This window comes from Aulostomus chinensis, chromosome 15 (genome assembly GCF_037954235.1).
Source record: "Aulostomus chinensis isolate RoL2024-O1b breed Wild chromosome 15, RoL_Achi_v1.0, whole genome shotgun sequence".
NCBI classification, from domain to species: Eukaryota; Metazoa; Chordata; class Actinopteri; order Syngnathiformes; family Aulostomidae; genus Aulostomus; species Aulostomus chinensis.
The window spans coordinates 502,198-522,500 of NC_141334.1; the positions used below are offsets into that span (position 1 = coordinate 502,198).

General features: G+C 48.4%; 1 protein-coding gene and 3 non-coding genes across 6 annotated transcripts; 3 read left to right on the forward strand and 1 right to left on the reverse strand.

Moving 5' to 3' along the window:
- Positions 1-1,196: 1,196 nt before the first annotated feature.
- On the forward strand, positions 1,197-1,269 carry trnav-uac (transfer RNA valine (anticodon UAC)). The gene has a single exon. It is a non-coding gene; the product is annotated as a tRNA-Val (tRNA).
- Positions 1,270-1,404: 135 nt separating this feature from the next.
- Positions 1,405-1,476, reverse strand: trnaa-cgc (transfer RNA alanine (anticodon CGC)). The gene has a single exon. It is a non-coding gene; the product is annotated as a tRNA-Ala (tRNA).
- A 493-nt stretch (positions 1,477-1,969) lies between these two features.
- Positions 1,970-2,051, forward strand: trnas-uga (transfer RNA serine (anticodon UGA)). Its single transcript has one exon. It is a non-coding gene; the product is annotated as a tRNA-Ser (tRNA).
- A 588-nt stretch (positions 2,052-2,639) lies between these two features.
- Positions 2,640-15,572, forward strand: tmem248 (transmembrane protein 248). 3 transcript variants are annotated; one of them, XM_086227036.1, is made up of 7 exons: positions 2,640-3,015; positions 6,320-6,478; positions 7,835-8,123; positions 10,471-10,621; positions 10,731-10,914; positions 11,182-11,363; positions 13,430-15,572. In XM_086227036.1, the coding sequence occupies exons 1-7, from the start codon at positions 3,013-3,015 to the stop codon at positions 13,485-13,487; spliced, it is 1,026 nt and encodes a 341-aa protein (XP_086083162.1). In that variant the 5' UTR covers positions 2,640-3,012; the 3' UTR covers positions 13,488-15,572. The 3 variants fall into 3 exon arrangements, with proteins under 3 accessions (XP_086083162.1, XP_086083164.1, XP_086083163.1); XM_086227038.1 differs by having other exon boundaries at positions 11,182-11,325; XM_086227037.1 differs by lacking the exon at positions 2,640-3,015 and adding an exon at positions 3,326-3,473.
- The last annotated feature ends 4,731 nt before the right edge of the window (positions 15,573-20,303 follow it).

Consider the following 20,303-nt stretch of genomic DNA (forward strand, 5'->3'; position numbering starts at 1 on the left):
AGATATATCTATATATATAGATATATCTATATCTATATATATAGATATATCTATATCTATATATCTATAGATATAGATATATAGATATCTATATCTATAGATATCTATATATCTATAGATATATCTATATAGATATATCTGTATCTATAGATATCTATAGATATCTATAGATACAGATATATCTACATAGATATAGATATATCTATATAGATATATCTATATCTATATATCTATAGACAGATATATCTCTATAGATATCTATAGATATATAGATACAGATATATCTATATAGATATATCTGTATCTATAGATATCTATAGATATATCTATCTATAGATATCTATAGATATATAGATACAGATATATATATATAGATATATCTGTATCTATAGATATCTATAGATATATAGATACAGATATATATATAGATATATCTGTATCTATAGATATCTATAGATATATAGATACAGATATATATATATATAGATATATCTGTATCTATAGATATCCATAGATATATCTATCTATCTACATATAGATATAGATATATTTAAAGATATCTATATATTTATATCTAAGCCACTGCAGTGTAAATTCCGCCCTGAGCGGTCGAGGTCTTTGACAGAAGGAAACGGGACACCAGGAAGGTCTCTGCTGCTCCACACAGAAGCTCCAAGGAACCTCTCCTCCTGTGGATTCATCGCTATCGTCTCGCAGGAGCTCATGGCGTCAACATGAAGGAGACGGGCCTGTTGTCCAATGTCATGTACTCACATCTGTCTGTAGCATGTAACTCAGTGATGCTGCGGGATGAGGAGCTGGGATCAGAAGTCTGTACTCACGCGTGATCAGTGTTATCATGTAATAAAGCCTCCTCCACCTGTGTCATCTCAAAGGAATTTTGCAAATGTCGTCCTGAACACCTCAGAAACCGAACTGACGAGCCAACAGCAGCTGTTAGCGCGCAGCCACTTCAGCATTTTCACGGCCCACTCATTTGAGCTGTAAACTAAATGATACGACTTTCCAGGGATGAATGCCAGTCGTCCTGGGGTTAAGAAGCCGGATCGGGCTGATCGGGACTTGCTGGTCCAGGAGGGTGTGCGGAGGGAGACGCGGGCGATTTTAATACTTGATCAGTAACCCTGCCGAAGCTGTATGATTTAACAAGTCTTGGTGGCCGCACAGTCATTGTCGGTTCCATAGTGTAGCGGTTATCACGTCTGCTTTACACGCAGAAGGTCCTGGGTTCGAGCCCCAGTGGAACCACATTTTCACAGAAGCTGAGGCTGCCGATTGGCCGAAGAAACGAGATAGCGACGTCACCACGTACGAGTGTTGTTTGAAAAATGCCTTTACGTCACATGATGGACGGCTGAGGAAGCTCGAGTGAACTACAAAAAGTGGAGATGCCGGGGATTGAACCCGGGGCCTCATACATGCGAAGCATGCGCTCTACCACTGAGCTACATCCCCACACGTTGACTGCAAGGGGGTCTGAACAGGTATTTATAGAGGTGGAAACCTGCGGCTGTACCAGAGGGACCAACTCCTGCCGTGTACCCTGGGCATCGACCCACATCGCCGGCGCGGTTCGGCGGAACCTTACCTGATGATGGACGCGGGAACTCAGAGACTGCGTGGGCTCCTCCACCCTCAGACCTCTGAAGCCGCATCTGCATTCATCATGTTTCTTGTATTGCGGGTTTACGAATCGACCCTCATCAAAATGTAGTAAAACTCCTGAAACACATCAAAACTCATGTTTCTGTGTCGCTTTTCGAATCGAGACCAGACACGCGAGCGGGTGGAAACTGGGTGGCGGGAGATTATTTGTGCATGAACAGGAAACGAGGTATCAGTGTTCGTGGAGTTAATGTCGCGTTCGAACCATTTGAAGACACGTCACCACAGGTGCCCCGTCAGTTGGCATGATTAACTTTTTAAACACTTGGCGGTTATGACGCATGCTGCGATGGCCGAGTGGTTAAGGCGTTGGACTTGAAATCCAATGGGGTTTCCCCGCGCAGGTTCGAACCCTGCTCGCAGCGTCACCAAAATTTGGAGTGACGTCAGTACTTTTACAGGCGTGAGTTATCAAAATTCTCCTGCGAGATGTGGGAATTAAATCTTTGAATCCACCTCAAATTGACCACATTGCAACTGAACCATGTCCTCCACAAAGCACAATCAAGAGCCATAAAAGATTCAACACAGGTGGAAACTAGTAAATGGTAAATATCTTCTTTACTGCTGGAAATTTGTACAAAGATACCTCCTTATCTGGTTGATTTTTCTTTTTTTTTCTTTATTATATATTGTTTGTAATTCTATTTTTGAAGTAGTCTTTCATTTCTATTGATCATTTTTTATCTATATCTTCCATAGGTTACTTCCTCCTTATTTATCTTGACTGAGAAATGGAGGCCTGCAATCCAACCATTTCCCGCTATGGATTAATAAAGGATTTCTGATTACTATCAAAACGGTTTTATTTCCAGGAAATTAATGAGGATTCGAAGCAGCAAAATCCTTCAAAATTTTAAACTCTACACAACAGACGCTCGCGTCCCCGTCTACGTAGATTACGTACAAATAGGTTTGGTTGAGCACTCGCACGCCCATTTCGAGCGTAGATCTTTGAGGAATCAGGAGAAGGCGGCGCCGCAGCGTCACTACAACGCAGTGCGGCTCTACGGAGATGTCAGCAGGGAGCTCCCCGACACTCTGTTGACGTTCTTCTAGCTCGAGATATTTCTCACTGGGGTCTCACTTGACCACGGAGTGAAGGATGGGAAAGACTGTCCGCGGTGTCTCCTCCACCCAGAGCCTGGCTGCCTCCACCGAACACCGACTTCCCCCCGCCAGCGGTATATGTAAGAGGGACTAGCTTCAGGAAACCTAACAAGCTAGCAACACCAGCTCGCTGGTAGCGGCTAGCTAGCGCGCTGCCTTCATTGTGGCCCTCGGCGAACCTCCCAGCCAGCATCCGCCGCATGCCAGAGAGGGAAAATGGTAAGAGTCTCTCCCAGCGGTTCACCCCGGCCCTGGTGACAGCCTCCCATCGAGGAGCCTCGTCCTGCTCTGCTCCCATGGGTCGAAGCAGCTAGCGACTAGCTGCTAACTGCTAGCTCGTCCTGGCCCGTCGTCTGGCAAAGGTGTTTCTCTGGACTGACGCCAAACATCCACAGTGTTTTTCTAGTTGTCTAGTTCAGCACTAGAAGGCCTCAGTTTGGAAGGTTCTACCGCGCGTGCGCTGTTTAGGTCACGTGCGTGTGTTATTTACCGGATCCTCCATAAAACAGCGCAGGGGACGACCTGCGTGGGAGGAGGGCAAAGGTCACGCAGGGACGCAGTTTGTGCTCTGTGGGTCAATGTTGGTCTTCAGGTGAAGCCCTAGTTCCAGATGCGCCTCCCAGGAATCAGCTGAAGGCGTCGCTAGTCCCTGTGCAGCCTCGGGATACCTGTTCCAGGTAGACGCGTGTGGGACTCTGAGTTGAGGGAGTAACGGGCGCTGGTTGGTCCCACTGCCTGGTCACTGTGGGGATCTTGTTGAACCCCACCCACCTGGTACACTGACACGCGTTTGCACCGTAGATCTTATTCCAGGCCCTCGAAGCCGTTTTTTGCTGCTTTGGATCAAACATTTGTTATGACTGTAATTAATGCGCTGACAGAGTCCCACTGGTGAAAGGAACCAGTGAACACTGGTGAAAGGAACCAGTGAACACTGGTGAAAGGAACCAGTGAACACTGGTGAAAGGAACCAGTGAACACTGGTGAGTCCCTGCCAGACCCTTGAACCGACCTTGAACGTGCAGAAAGTGTCTTCAATAAGATTTTTATGTCTCTGCTGATCTAGAACAGGTTTTCCAGCCTGTGTATATGTGTGCGTCATGTTTCTGGCGGTTGTGTTGTTCATGTATTCATGCATCAGATGTTCAAATAGCTGAAAAGATCCTCTGTGACGACTGGAAGTAGTAAAGCGGTGGAGATGATAGCGCTACATCCTCTGTATCAGCAGGTATTGGTCACTGTTAGAAAAACAGCTGTTTGGGTCCAATGATGCTTGCATACGTGTGGAGACGACGGCGATGACAGGAAACGGCTGTAGACGTTTGATTAATGGGCTTTTCTAAATGTTTGGAAAATCATTCCTTTTTCAAATTCATGACTCTTTGAGGCGACACAGGCTTGGCTTCTGCTGCTGCTATCCTTGCTGGAGGAGATACAGCGTGTGTTTTTATTCTGCTCTAAATGTCTTTGGGGTTTTGTTGTTGATCGCTTGGGTTTTGTTACAAACACACAAAGATTTCAGATTCTGATCACACATTTTGATCAGAATGTACAACATGGGAATACCAAGTCAAGTCCAGTCAGGTTCATTTGTGTGTCACCAAACCCCAACCAAAGTTCTGTCCTGACTGTCCAAGTAGAGCAGGTCCAGCACCTCCCTCCTTCAATGAACCTCCACCCAACAATTCTCCATCAGCAGCACATCCTGCAACAGCAGCCACCAGAACCTCCCTTTACCAGCAGGAAGGTGGAGCAGATCCAGGATCAGTGGGGACGGAGAGAGAGCAGGAGAGCAGGACAGAGACAAAGACAGAGAATGGAGGAAGACAGAGAGACAGAAGGAAAGAGAGGGACAGAGATAAAGAGAGAGAGAAAGGAGGAGAGACTGATGGACAGAGACAAAGACAGAGAAAGGAGGGAGACAGAGAGACAGAAGGAAAGAAAGGGACAGAGAGAAAGGAGGAGAGACTGATGGACAGAGAAAGGAGGGAGACAGAGAGACAGAAGGAAAGAGGGACAGAGATAAAGAGGGAGAGAAAGGAGGAGAGACTGATGGACAGAGACAAGGACAGAGAAAGGAGGGAGACAGAGAGACAGAAGGAAAGAAAGGGACAGAGAGAAAGGAGGAGAGACTGATGGACAGAGAAAGGAGGGAGACAGAGAGACAGAAGGAAAGAGGGACAGAGAGAAAGGAGGAGAGACTGATGGACAGAGACAAAGACAGAGAATGGAGGAAGACAGAGAGACAGAAGGAAAGAAAGGGACAGAGATAAAGAGGGAGAGAAAGGAGGGAGACAGAGAGACAGAAGGAAAGAGAGGGACAGAGAGAAAGGAGGAGAGACTGATGGACAGAGACAAAGACAGAGAATGGAGGAAGACAGAGAGACAGAAGGAAAGAGAGGGACAGAGATAAAGAGGGAGAGAAAGGGAAGAGACTGATGGACAGAGACAAAGACAGAGAATGGAGGAAGACAGAGATAAAGGAGGAGAGACTGATGGACAGACGGGGACGTGAGCAGGTGGAGCTACGGGTGGCAGCTGGAGCCTCTTCAGGTCTGGAGCCTCCTCCAGCAGCACCAGGATCTGGGATGAGGGGAGAAGAAGAGGAGTTAGTAACACGTCTGAGGACAGGAGGAGGAGAGAGAAGCCCAGTGCATCATGGGAGATCCCAGCAGTCTGAGCCTATAGCAGCAGATCTAAGGGCCAGCCTAAGCAGTCCTGACTATAAGCCTGATCAACAAGGAGGTCTTAAGTCTGCTCTTAAACCTAGAGAGGGGGTCTGGGTCCTGGACTGAAACTGGGAGACGGTTCCACAGGAGGGGAGCCTGATAGCTGAAGGCTCTGGCTCCATTCTACTGTTAGAACTCTAGGAACCAGCAGGAACCCTGCATCCTGGGAGTGAAGGGTTCTAGCTGGATCATAGGGGACTAGGAGCTCTGTCAGGAATGAAGGAGCCTGACTGTTGAGGACTTTGATGGTAGAAGAAGAATTTTAAATTCTGTTCTGAATCTGACAGGGAGCCATGCAGAGAAGCAGTCCAGGAGAGACCTGGTCTCTGCTACCAGTTCTAGTCAGGGGGGCAGCAGCGTTCTGGACCAGCTGGAGAGTCTTTAGGGACTTATTAGTCCAGCCTGGTAGGAGGGAGGTGCAGTGATCCAGCCTGGAAGTGACAAAAGCAGGGACTAGTTTTTCTGCGTTTTCTTGAGCCAGGATGTGTCTGATCTTAGCGATGTTACGTAGATGGAAGAAGGCGTCCTGGAGATTTGTTGAATGTGGGAGTTAAAGGGTCCTGGTCAAAGAGAACTGCTAGGTTCCTACGGTGGTGCTGGGGGCCAGGGTGGTGCCATCCAGGGTACCTGTCTCATCAGGTCAGGTAGTCCTCAGGTGTTTGGGCCCAGCACAAGAACTTCAACACTGTTTTACACAGATAATGTGGACACCGGTAAATATCAGGGACAGTGTCTGCTAAAATCCTAAATCACACACCCTTAAAGAGCTCTTCCTGTCTGTCTGTCCTGCACAGGTGTACCTGCTTAACCCTTTAGAGAACCTGAGAAGCTACATCAACAACCGTCCTCCGCTGGTCATTTTCATGATCAGCGTCAGTGCTGTGGCCATCGCCTTCCTCACCATCGGTTATTTCTTCAAGATTAAGGAGATCAAGTCTCCAGAGTTGACGGAGGTGAGGTGAAGCAGACTAAATCCCATGGCCTGCCCCATGATGACTTCCATCCCAATGAAATGTATTCACTTGTTAGGGTGCTTCTTGCACTCAAGAGTCTTGACTTGTGCTGCCTTCAACCTGTGACCTGCTGTGGTGCCGAATGCAGCAGCAAGACTTCTCTCAAACAGTCTGTAGAGTCTAGTCTTGGCTGAATCACCCCGGGGAGGGACAGAGGAGGGCTCTTTCTCTCAGAAACACAAAACATGTGGTGGGGACTAACATTGAGCAGCTTCACTTGTCACCAAGTGGCAAACATACGACCTCTCCGCAAAACTGCAGCCAACACAATGACTGAGAGCTCATTTGAAGAGTCTTGACTTGTCATTCCGACACCTCAGGTCCCAGACTCAGGTGTTAACAGTTCTACCATCCAAGTTAAGAAGACAAGTTGTTGGGTTTCCATCCAAATGTTTCAACAATTTCCCCAAAATTGTCAAAAGAAAATGCAAATTCGTATTGGTCTCCCCCCTACCCTGATTGAATGCTCATTAAGTTCAGGTTGTTCACTCAGGCAAGCCTCTCCTGTCTCCTTTAAGAGAGCAGCTGCTTATGTCCTTGGTTTGAGAAGCTTCGGCAGAAGATCACGGAGCCTCTGACGCGTCTTCGGTGCCACGCAAACTGATTTGATTCACTGGTGTTTGGATGTTTGTTTGTTGCTAGAACAAAAGACTCAAGTGTCTCCATCACAGTGCACCAACAAGATTGAAGTGTCATCCATGATGATGCTGGGTGTTCTCATGTCGCCTGTCAAGATTCAGAAGTGAACGTTGGAATGTTGTGTGCTGTGGCAGTCTTGCGGTGACGGCCGCCTCCTCCTGGATGATGGAAGTTTACGGTTCCCCAGTTTATTGGAATTGAATTTCTGTTTCTTGTGTGAGCTCACAAAACCTCCCAGCTTGGATCTCAGGGTTCTGATATTGATCTTGGGAGGGCTCCCGCTCTGATCTGTCACAAAAATGATGTCACAGATGGTTAAAGCCATCTCAATCATTTTCAAGGTCATCGTTTCTGACCCCAGACGTCAAAGTCGGCAGTCAGCACACACGTATTTCTCACACTGTCAGTTGGTCTCAGTCCGTCATCATGGTCCTCCTGATTGGCCCTTCATCTTATAGCTGACATCATGTATGTGTTGATGCTGTATCATGTTTAAATGGTCATGAATCTTTCCAGCAGCAGGAAGGAAATCGAGGCGCTTGGAGGCAGCAGCACCGAGGGTTTGTAGTGTCAGAATCCCACGGAGGCTCTGAGTGTGCACACCAGTCACATGGTTTGGTCCAGGCCAACAACTGACATCTGCTTCCCCCTCCTCAGGACTGGAACACTTTTCTGCTTCGCTTCAACGAGCTGGACTTCTGTGTGTCGGAGAATGAGACGATAAAGCACGGTCTGAATGAGTCCACCACGCCGGAAAGCATGGTCGTGACAAGTGGGCAAGCTCGCTCCAGCACCCAGGTTCCCCTTCTCTTAGAGGACTCGGGTCCCATCAACATCTCGGTCCCCATCACCCTCACGCTGGACCCCCAACGTCCGTTTGGAGGATATTCTCGCAACATCACCCACCTGTATGCTACAGTCCTGGGCCAGCAAGTTGGACTGTCTGGTAAGTTCTCTTGCTCGCCAGTGACCATGGTCAGGTGAGGCACACTGGCCCCTGCGTCTGTAAGGTGCTTGTTCGGTGAGTCCTGGTTCCTTTTTGAGAGCGTGTCCCTCTGAGGTTTTGACTTGAGTCTTTGTGTGGCATCTTACCTGGACATGGTGAGCAAACCATGACAGCCATGTGGAACTGAACCCGTCCCGTCAAATGGTTCTGAGGTTCTGAATCATGTCTGCAGGTACGTGTTCATGGACTTGAGTCTCCTGTGGTGAGCAGGTGTTCGTCCTGCTGTACTGAACATTGTAAAGGATGAACTTGGCCTCGGCTCTGGCAGCAGCATCGCTGGCTCCTGCACAGTTGGCTGATTTAGTCAAAGCCTTAGGAATTAGTTCATAATTTGGTTTCATCAGTTTTTGTTGCTCAGGAATCTCACCTTTCATATTAGATTACTTGTTGAAATGTTAATTATGTGAGGAAAGCAGAGACTTGACCGGGCACCCTGACGTGGCGCTGCTGCGTGGGCAGGGCTGTGGCCGTATCGCCCCTTCTTCTCCCCTGTCAGCCGCTCCAGAGTTCCTGTTCCTCAGTTCACAGTTGCTGAGGTCCTCATTTTAAGTTAATTGTGATGCAACAAACCAATGAAGTCATCAGCTGGGTTGGTGCCCAGCTAGCAGCTGACAGGGAGCATCCTTAGCTGCCCCAAGATTCACAGCCCTAATATTTCTGCAGAGATTTTCATGTCAGATAATTTATTGTGATATAGTTATTAATGAAAATGACACTTGCTTGCTTTCTGGTGGCATAAAAGTTTGAAGTGACCTAAATTCACACTTTTGATTCATACTTCACCTAAAAAGTGTATGTCTCCTTCCAAGTACTCACTCACAGCAGTATTCAGCTCACTAAGGTGTTTTTCCCTTCTGCATCACTGCTCAGTGACTCCAGAATGAGGAAAGAACCAGCCACGTGTGTTTAGCTTGAGGCTAACAGAGACTCTAGAACAGTGGTCCCCAAACTACGGCCCGCGGGCCAGATACGGCCCGCCTCCACATTTGGCCCGGCCCCCTGAACAATACCAGAGATGCATTTTGATTTTCTTTTCATATATGTGTGTTTGTATTAGATAATAAAATTTGGCTTTTGCAATAAAGTGTTCCTTAGCTTTGAACTACTTTCATTATTAACTATTCCTGTGTGTTCACACCAAACGCCAGTTCGCACTTCCGCACGAACAGTTTCCATACAAATCTATGCAGACGTGCGAATGACGCAAATTTTCAGTCGTCAATCACATTGATTGTGGCTGTGTGTGGGAACCCGGTGCTGGATGACGCTACGTGTCAAAATTACAAGAAGCGGTTGAATAAGTTGATGTCCATTCGTGAAATTCTGTCACCGATCCTAGCGAGCCGGCAGTTCTCCAGACGCAGCCCCTGAAGGAGTTCGCTCACCGAGCTGAGCTCACCTCCAGATGGTGTTGTGAACCCAGATAAGACAGCGTTTAGTTTTCTGACGTATTTCGGCCTTCCACAGCAGGTACAACGCAACAGTTCTTTGTATATCCATGGTGAAATGGCGAAAAGAAACATTGCCGGAAAAAGTCGCTATTTGGGCAAGTGAGCGAATTCGCGCGAATGACACAAATGGACACCAAAATGATCCGGCGGTCAAATTTGCGGGAATAACGCAACGTGAAATTCACATTCACGTTTGGTGTGAACACAGTCAGTCAGTCACTATTTCATTCATAGAACGTGACATCCTAGTCCACCCTCCTGCAGTCTGTGCTCCTATCTGGCAACCCCCAGAGAAAAAACCCTAGACCCGAATCCAGAGAGGGTTATTAGGTAGTGTGGCTCTCTGGAAAACAAGACATTTTTACCTGTAGGCACCCCTGCGATCGTCACACTTTTTCTGTTACAAACTGACCCTGACCCCCCATCAGAGAAGGGGAAAGTTCTGTGGCCCTCACAGAAAAAAGTTTGGGGACCCCTGCTCTAGAGCTCCAGACTCTTAATTTCCAGGTACTTGAAATGTAACCTTAACTTTATCTGGGATTAGCAGCTGCGCCTGCGCTCCTGGGTACAACTAGTCAGTGTCTCAAGTTGAGTAAAGGGCATGGATGTGAAAGCTGTACCTGTTGCACAGGTGGTTTTCTATGAAGTCTACATTTCATTTGGCGCAGTTGAAATTTTGGGTTTGTGGAAAAGCTAAAATAGAGGACTATAGGTGGGTCCATGTAAACAGAGCTGCAGAAATACCATGGAGTGTGAGAAGTAGTCAAACCCCTCACTGCCGTGTTTCTTGTGGCTCCAGTTGGACTCTCATGGAGTTGTTGCGTGTCTGTGTTTAGGCCGGGAAGCCCATGAAGAGATCAACATCACCTTCACGCTGCCTGTATCCTGGAACTCCGACGACTGCGTCCTGCACGGCCACTGTGAGCAGGTGGTGTTCAGCACTTGCATGACCATTACGGCGGCCAGCAACATCTTCCCCGTCACCGTGTGAGTGTGATGCCCCCCCCCACGACAGACACACACCTGATATCATTACAGGAGGTTCTGACTTTCTCCGTCTCCCCTTCTATAAAAATGCCTGTATTTTCCCCTGCAGGCAGCCACCACACTGCGTGCCGGAGACGTACACCAACGCCACATCTTGGTACAAGGTGTTCACCACAGTCCGTGACTCGGACACCAAGTACAGCCAGGACTACAACCCCTTCTGGTGTTACAAAGGAGCCATTGGCAAAGTGTACCACGCTCTCAACCCAAAGCTAACTGTCATCGTCCCTGATGTGAGTTCCACTTCTGATGTTCTTCTAGCGTGATTTTATCGATGTTCAATAAATCATTTGTAATTTTCTTGCAAGATTTTACTTCTTTCAGTCATTCAAACACACTTCTGAGGCTTAGAGTCAGTTTGGGTGTTCAGAACATCTCAGAAGTGACTGGTGATATTTCCTGTTCAGAGAAAAGCAGTCATGCCCCACATCAGATGTTGGCCTTAGCAGTGTTACACCAGCCTGCAGTGGCTCTTCAATATTGCACCATTGTCTTTCCAGGACGACCGGTCTCTCATCAACCTGCACCTGATGCACACAAGCTACTTCCTGTTTGTCATGGTCATCACTATGTTCTGCTATGCAGTCATTAAAGGGAGGCCTGGCAAAGTACGGCAAACCAACCCTGACTTCTTCCCTGAGAAGGTACAGCAGACACCAGCAGTGCTATATGCCATCAACAGGTAGTCTCAGCCAAACACGGCCCAACCAAAGAGACCTCCTCTGATCACTGCTCTGATTTCCTGCTGATTGTTTCAAACTGGTGAGTAGGGCTGTCACTTTTTCAAAAGTCAGGTTTAAATGGCCCTCAATTCACTACACACACACACTCTCACAGTTACTGATGCGTCTCTGTGTTTCATAAGAGTAACATTCGTCTTTGTGGCGTCCACTGTTGCCTGTTCTTGTCTGAGCAGCAGTGAGAAGCAGCATCCAGACGTGAGTAATGGCAGGATGGCGTCTGGGGGATGGTGGCGTGCTGAGGTACTGGCGTGGTGCTTGTGGTCATCACCTGGGGCCTGCTATTGTAACACTCACCTGCTAAGCTAAAGTTGAAGCGCTGTTACTGATGTGGAACATTCAGACCGCATACTTGAACAAACACCTGACCGAGAACCTGACCTCCACTTGCGGCTGCTCAGAACAGCTCCACCTGCTGCTGTCCTCCATCTGAGTGACCTTTACGTGGAGGTCAAAGAGACCCTTGGGTCAAGCTGATGGAGGTGTGAGAGCGCCCTCCGCTGGATAAAAATACATTACTTCAGAATTGTCTGGTGAGCTGATAAAGACGGCTCTTCAAACAGGTCATCACAGTTCAGAGGCCAACCTCTCCCCCCGGCCTTCAAACCAACACTCGAACTTCATATAAAAAGTGACAGCTCTACTGGTGACACACTGATGCTGAAAGGAACACGCTAACTTCATGCCCCAAGATACAAGAGCAGGATTAAATGCTCCTCTCTGCTACACAACGACTGGTATTGGATGAGAAGAGTTAGCATCAGCTAGCTCAGGTCCAGGATGCTGGTTAGCTTAGCCCAATGGCTGAAAGTGGGTGGGGTGTGTTATCATCAGCTAGCTCAGGTCCAGGATGCTGGTTAGCTTAGCCCAATGGCTGGTAGTGGGTGGGAAGTGTTAGCATCAGCTAGCTCAGGTCCAGGATGCTGGTTAGCTTAGCCCAATGGCTGAAAGTGGGTGGGGTGTGTTATCATCTGCTAGCTCAGGTCCAGGATGCTGGTTAGCTTAGCCCAATGGCTGAAAGTGGGTGGGGTGTGTTATCATCAGCTAGCTCAGGTCCAACATGCTACTTAGCTTTGCCCAATGGCTGGTAGTGGGTGGGAAGTGTTAGCATCAGCTAGCTCAGGTGCAGGATTCTGGTTAGCTTAGCCCAGTGGCTGGAAGTGGGTGGGGAGTGTAAGCATCAGCTAGCTCAGGTCCAAGATGCTGGGTAGCTTAGCACTATGACTGGTCGTGGGTGGGAAGTGTTAGCATCAGCTAGCTCAGGTCCAGGATGCTGGGTAGCCTAGCATAATAGTTGGTTGTGGGTGGGAAGTGTTAGCATCAGCTAGCTCAGGTCCAGGATGCTGTTTAGCTTAGCATAATGGTTGGTAGTGGGTGAGAAGTGTTAGCATCAGCTAGCTCATCGCGGGGATGCTGGTTGGCTTAGCACAATGGGGCTTTGGAGGTGTTGTGTCAAATCACTGCGCCCAGTCAGGAAAGTAGTTCCAGCTACATGTCTGGTTCTACCACTACAACGTTTCCACATTTTTAATGATATCGTAATGAATGTTTCACGTAATTTTTGTTCTGTTAATGCAGGCAGTGACCATTTTAGAGAAAATTATGAGAACTGTTAATGGATGTATGCTAGGTCTTCCCACCCTCCTCTACTCATTGTGCTAAGCCAACTAGTGGTTAGCAGGTCTCTGTGGGTCTATCACCTTGTGGAGGACAAACAACAAGTATATTACTCCAGAAGTTGGCGTGTTCCTTTATGAGGATGAAGGAGCCCGTTCTACTTCTGAGCACGTTAGCTAGAGCTTCGTCTTTTGTGATCGCAACGTGACTGTGCTGTCATTCCCTGCTGTGACACGTTCCTCATTCTCTTTTAAAATGGCATCAGACGTGGGCTACACAAGTGGAGTTCCTCTATTGTGGGTCTATTTTCTCTCTTCAGTGACTCTGCGTAGAGAGCCGGGTCAACGGGACACGAGGCTGTACTGCACTCATGCACTCTCTTGTCTTGCAGGTGGCGTTGTCAGAGGGTTAAAAAGACATCCGAGGTCTATGTCAGAACTTACCCATGACATGGACAAACTCAAAGAAACAGAAGAAATAACAAATCACATACCAGTTGCCTAGTGGACCCTGGAAAATACAATAAGGGACACAAAAGCTCTGTGAATGCATTATTCTTGCAATGTTGGGTTTCTCCAACCAAAGATATACAAGTGCCTGTATCTGTGGTGTAAATATTTGTAGGAACTCTTGATATTCAGTGCAAAACCTTTTATGTTTTGTTTGTTGTTGTTATTTTGCCTGAGTCCCCTTGTGCCATATCAGAACATGCAGTACATCAAGGCCAGATTAACCAGTAGATCGCCACTTTTCTAGCAGTCTCCAAACGTGTGGAGGAAGTCAACTGGGTCGCATCCCACAGCTTTCATGACTCCGACTCAGTTTATTGTCACCAGGGGACAAGCCCAGGGCGAAGCGGAATCACACAGTCAGTTGCCTGATACTCGTTTAGGAAGTTGTGTTTTTTGGTAATTGTTTGGATGTCTCGGCACCGTCACCATAAAGCGTAAGGTTTTGTCACCTGAAAGGAAGGCTGAGGTGAGTCCCATCAACAGAGTACCGATTTATGTGATATCAATGGGTGCCAAATTTCAGGACCCAGAACGCAGCTGGGTGAGTGCACGATGGAGATGGGTTCAACCCCAAGCAGCCTTGAGTGTGGTTCCACTTTACACCACGTCAAACACAGAATGCGTGTAAAAGCCGAAGAGTGGACTGTATTTCATAGTTGGTACTGGAACTTCACCCAAAAAGTGTATTATTTGTGTCAAGGGCTCCTTCATGAGAGTCCTGAGCTCACTAAGATGGTTTTCCCCTCTTCATCACTTTGAGACTCTTAGCTTGATGCTAAGCTAAGCATCTGGTTCAGCCCTACTGTGAACGAGCGCTGAACCAGATGTTTTGTAGTCAGTTCTGGTCTCCAGTTCATGGGTCAGTGGATCCCTGATCCTCCGTCTGGATCAAGAAGACCTGGATTCTACCAGACAACCTGGAGAGTTGAAGGGACGTTTCTGGACAGTTTAGCTGCTGTTAGCATCAGTCTCCGTTAGCTTCAAGCTACATATTCATGGCTGGCTCTTCCTGCGTTCTGTAGTCAGAGGTGGCGCTAAGAATCAACTGGACACCTATCTGGAAGAGCTTGGAAGACCTGATGGTAGTGACGGTTTGGCCTCAAGGCTCCTGCTGCAGCAACAAGCCTGGAAACTCACACGTTGATGAACCTTTGGAAACTTTAAATTACTTTTTTACCCCCCGCCGCCACCACCACGTCCGATGTGATTGCGACTGGTTGTGTCTGTGGGGCTCTGCTGACAGACTGACAGATGCAGGTGGCGCTGCGGCGGAGGCAGGCGTGCGCTCGTCACTGCAGTCTCACGGACTCATCAGAATTTGGACCTTGCAGGAACTTTCCATTCTCTCTGAATATTACAGCGCAAAGTGACGTCTCCCTGCATCTGTGCTCGTGCACGTGAGGGCTCGTGCACGTGGGGGTATGAGCAGACTACAATGTGAACACAGTTTCTTCCCTGTCAGGAGCGGATTGGCGGATCAATGAGCTCCTGATCCTCCTGAACAGGTTTTGGCTCATTGATACGATGATGATGATGATGATGATGTTTTTCTGCCTCCTTCCTTCTTCCGTGGCTTCATCGGTCACCCGCCGCTTGTCTTTGATCCGCTGCTTGTCGATCTGCAGCGATGTGACGTCCTGTACCGTCGTCATCTTCTTTGCGCCTGGATGAAGCAAACATGATCTTGCCTTACCTGTAGTGGACTTGCTAGCTTAACCCAGGCAGGGAGGGCAACTAGGGAGCGTTGTCCGTCTTCCTGTTGTGACGAGCCTGTTTCCTCCAATCCAACTTGCGATGGTTGTCCTGTTCATGTAAGTGTCAAGTGGCCCTTGATTGACGGCCGTATTTCGGGATGCTTCATGGTTACCTGTCCGACCGACGCCAGCTGCTTGTGTTGGCGTGTTTGCTGAAGTGCACCTTTAGATTTCTTGCACATTTTGTGTCTTGTATGATTTGTTTTTTGGTCCAAGATGAGGTGACCCGTCTGACGCTGAAATAAAAACAGTTGGATTCTGCCCTCCAGTGATCGAAGGTCCTTCTTTGTGTGCTTAAATGTTTTTATGGGTAAATTATTTCATTTCCTTGTTGTTTTCTGTCGTACAACAAAATGTGCAAAAAACCTCAATGTGAGAGTGAGTTTGGGAAGCTTCAGCAGTGGAAGGCGGTTTTAGACTGTGACCCCCCCACGTCCTCATTCTAGAGTTTGCACATTGTCACACTAATTGCTGCACCTGTTGGGCCGGGCCAGCGCACCCGTCGGGCTGGGCGGGGCCGGGCCGGCGCACCCGTCGGGCTGGGCAGGGCCGGGCCGGCGCACCCGTCGGGCTGGGCGGGGCCGGGCTGGGCGGAGCCGGGCCAGCGCACCCGTCGGGCTGGGCGGGGCCGGGCCGGCGCACCCGTCGGGCTGGGCGGAGCCGGCTGAGTCACGGTTTTATTGTTATCTTTCCCTCTGGAAGCTCTTTAATTGCTCCTCTCTGTGGCCTCAAGACGACTAAACTCTGTTTCTTGTAATGAGTTCATTTGTCAGCCATCTTGATAAAATAAAGTACATTTTCTCAAGATGGCTGACAAATGAATCATGACAGGAACTACATCCATGACTGCGCTGCGATCATGAAAACAAAGCGTAGTTTTCTTGAGAATGCAATCATCACCTTTCTTGGCTTCTGTAGATTTGTACATTTTTTTGAATTCTTTGGTTTGTTTTGATTGTTGAGCTGCTGCCTAAAGATAAAATGCCAGTCAATAATTCCCACGAAGAAGACAAACGCTCACCACGGCGGTGGAGGTTCCCTGTGAGAACCACCCACCCCTCCCGGCCAGAGCTGGAACCTGCAGCGGTTCAGGTGCCGAGCAGACGGACTCTGACAATCATTTTCTCTGAATGTACAGCATCGTATTAGCAAACAGAACACGTGAAACCTGCCAACCGCCGTGTGGACTCAACACCAATGTAGCAAATGTCCAGAGATTTGAAGTAAATCCCAAAAAAAGGAGAGGCAACAGTCTAAGTCCGCCTCTCGGGTGGAGCAGGGCTGGTTTTGTTGTCACCAGCAGCTCTCAGCTTGCTTACCTCTGTTACCCCTTCTTCCATGATTGATGTACCTGTTGAATGTACTTTTTTTTTCTAAGCGGCATAATCTCGATCTGCAATGCAACATTCAGAGTCTAGTTCTCAACTACAGGCTGATTTACTTTTGTTACGCTTGAAGGACTTGAATTGTGTTTCAGTTGGAGTGGTTTCATATTTTAGAGGATTTACCTTCCCGGTGGATGAACTGAGCCTCTGGTCCCAATATTCTATCACCCTGCAAGCGATGAGCGCAAGTCTCGCTCGCGCACGCTGAACGAGGCTAGACCAAGTCTTCCTGATCTGTCCTGCTGGAGCATCCAGGTCATCCGTCTCTACTCCTGCAGGCTCCTGCGGCTCGGCCTGGGGGGGTTGTGGATGACCTGAATTGACCTTTCACGCTCCGTCCATGTGTGTTTTTTTTCCTTTGTTACAGTCGCGCCTCGATTATTGCAAAATGCCTTAACATTGTCCACGTTATCTCTGTCACAAACACGCTCGCTTCTCAGAGACCAACCCTCCTCAGTTCAGCACTTCAGAGCATGGAAGTGCTCATGTGGACTTTTAGGAGCAGATGTTCCACTTCATCACCAAGGAGGAGGAGTCTCCTCCAAGGACTCGCTGGTCTCTCCTGGAACTCCACGTGTCGTCTTTTCTGTGACATTAGCGGCGCTTACAGGCGACTACCAAGCCAACTCTGTGCCTTCTGCACTGTGGAGCTGCATCCTCCCTGTACATAGTAGATAGAAGCGTAGGTTTCATGTGGCTTGGACATTCAAACCCTTCTCCAGTGGAACTGCTGTAAAAACTCTTCAAGCTCAAATAAAATGTCTGGAAATTCATCATTTTGTCTGTGGCTGATCTGTGGTCCACTCTGTTGATCTATCGATAGGTTTTCTGACTCAGACACGTCAACAGGAACATGAGAACACGGTCGGAGAGAAGCAAGTACAGATTGTCAAAAAATGTGGAACTAGAGGACCAGATGATGAGCTCAGCTGGAAATGGATCAGAGGAACTGAGCAGGCCAATAAAGGAGTAATGAATGTGAGAGCGAGGGCAGACAGTGTGGGAGCAGTCACCTGATACGGGACATAAACGGGCCAAGTGAGCAGTGGCTCCTGCTTCAGCTGCTTCCTTGTGCGCCGTTTTCAACCACTGGAGAGGCACGTCAGTTCATTTCCTCCAGGATGGTGGAGGCACTGAGAGCTGAAGGTGTTGCTCAGGTGGTGCCTGTGGCCACCAGAGGGCAGTATGAGGCAGCGTTTACTGCACAGAGAATATCTGACTCGGTGGTGACGTCAAGAATCCATGCAGCGGAGGACCCGTCAGCGCCATCCATCAGGGAGCAGCGAGTCTGAGCAGCTGTTGGTCCTGATACACGTTTGAAAAGACGTGAGACCTGAGAGGAAACATCAGGACAAGAGGAGGAATTCGAGCTCTGATGCCTGGATCCTGTTCTGGTTCCAGTGAAGGTGGAGTCAGCACATGGTCCTGGACCGACACGGATGTGGCTTCTCATTCTCGTTTCAGTCAACACCAAGCAGCGATGATCTGCTGTGAAGAAGCACACAGGTCCCACTTCCCCCTGCCTCCCTCACTTTGACTCCTGGGAGACGGGAGAGAGGCCCCATGAATCAGGCTCCTCCCAGGTGCAGGTGTCCGCTCTGCCTGCCTCTAGTTTGAGATCCCTGATCCTCCATCAGGATCAAGGAGGCCTGGATTACAGCAGACAACCTGGAGAGTTGGTGAACGGTCGTTTCTGGACAGTTTCACTGCTGTTAGCTGTCAGTCTCTGTTAGCTTCAAGCTACATACACGTTGCTGCAGTCATGCAGGTCAAGCAACCCTAACAGAGCAGTTACACATTGTGGAAGCTGCACTTCATCAGAGGTCAGTGGGTCATCAGCCAGTCTGAAGCAGAGCTGGAGGTGAGGGTGAGCAGGCCTGCAGGGGGCGCTGGCACTGTCTTTCCCCCCGGAGCCTCGTGTCTACACCACTAGCTTTGCTTCGAGAGGATTCGAGAGATCATTCATGACCACGAGCTCAGAACACTCCTGTGACCTCATGACCAAAGTGATAACCAACAGAGCCGTGTTTAACCCGTCTCAGGTACGTCCCACCTTCAGCTCCGCTGCCAGACCCACCTTTGACCTTCAGGGTCAGTTCCTCCAGCTACACAGACCAGAAGCGGGGGGCAGGCCTGCAGGCCAGGGAGGAGGCACAAAAGGACAACCTTCCTGCCCTGTCAGTGGTTCCTTCAGAAGTGTGTGTGTGTACTTGGTTTTTGTTATCTTTTGGAGACCTTTTCTGGTGTAAACACTGACCTTATCAGGACCCCTAGTCCTCATGGGGACCAAAGACCGGTCCTGATGCAGCAGAACTTAATTCATGAACACCTGGTCAAAGGTAGAGTGAAGGTGGAACCTGCAGTCAGTTTGAGGTTGAGGTTAGGATTAAGATTAAGGGTTAGGATATTCACATGAATGGAAGTCAATGGAATGTCCTAGTAAGGATAGCTGTGCAAACCTGTGTGTGTGTGAGTGTGCGCTGGTGAAAGAAAGGTGGGTTTCTCCTCAAGCAGAAACCATCCATCAGTCATTGGTGCACGGAGACACAAACCCCTCCGCTCTGTGATAGCTGGCCCCGCCCCCAGCATGACCCTTCAACTGTGACCTATCCAGGTGTGAATGTGTAGAGCAGCCTTGGCGTCTGATGTCAGACCGAAGCTGCTGAGCCTTCGTTTGGTTTTTGTCTCTGTTCCTCAGCTGACTGACGGCCAGTGGCCCTAGGCTGCTGGTCCTTATCTATTCGTGACCTACAGGTCTGGATCATTCCAGAACCGGACTGCTGGTTCCTCATCCTGCCTTCTGTTCGGGAGACCCTGCCACTGAAATAAAGCGTGTGATCACATGACCCAGATGGCACCACCTCGTCTGCTTCTCAACTCTCAGGTTACATTGTTTGTCCATGAAAACGTGGTGAGAACTGAGAGGCTGGAGGTTGGAGGAGGTGCTGACAGCTGGCAAAGGAGGCGCCGCCCCAATCATGTGTTCACACGTCTGCAGTGGTGAATGGATGAATGTGGTGATAGGACAGGTCTCCTCTGACGGTCCAGCAGGGGGAAGCTGGTTGGTTCAGAGACAGCTCACAGAGTGAGAGAGTGAGTGAGTAAATGAATGAATGAGAGAGTGAGTTAATGAGAATGAATGAGTGAGTCAATGAGTGAGTTAATGAGAATAAATGAGTGAGTTAATGAGAATGAATGAGTGAGTAAATGAATGAATGAAAGAGTGAGTTAATGAGAATGAATGAGAGTTAATGAGAATGAATGAGTGAGTTAATGAGAATGAATGAGTGACTTAATGAGTGACTTAATGAGAATGAATGAGTGAGTCAATGAGTGACTTAATGAGTCACAATGAGTGAGTTAATGAGTGAGTTAATGAGTGACAATGAGTGAGTTAATGAGTGACAATGAGTGAGTTAATGAGTGAATGAGTGAGTTAATGAGAATGAATGAGTGAGTGAATGAGTTAGTTAATGAGAATGAGTGAATGAGTGAGTTAATGAGAATGAATGAGTGAGTTAATGAGTGAGTTAATGAGTGAATGAGTGAGTAAATAAGAATGAATGAGTGAGTTAATGAGTGACAATGAGTGAGTTAATGAGTGACAAAGAGTG

Coding starts and splice junctions, on each gene's coding strand:
- tmem248 (XM_086227036.1), top strand. Junction 6,479..7,834: donor AGTCTCCAGAGTTGACGGAG/GTGAGGTGAAGC, acceptor CCCCCTCCTCAG/GACTGGAACACTTTTCTGCT. Junction 8,124..10,470: donor CCAGCAAGTTGGACTGTCTG/GTAAGTTCTCTT, acceptor GTCTGTGTTTAG/GCCGGGAAGCCCATGAAGAG.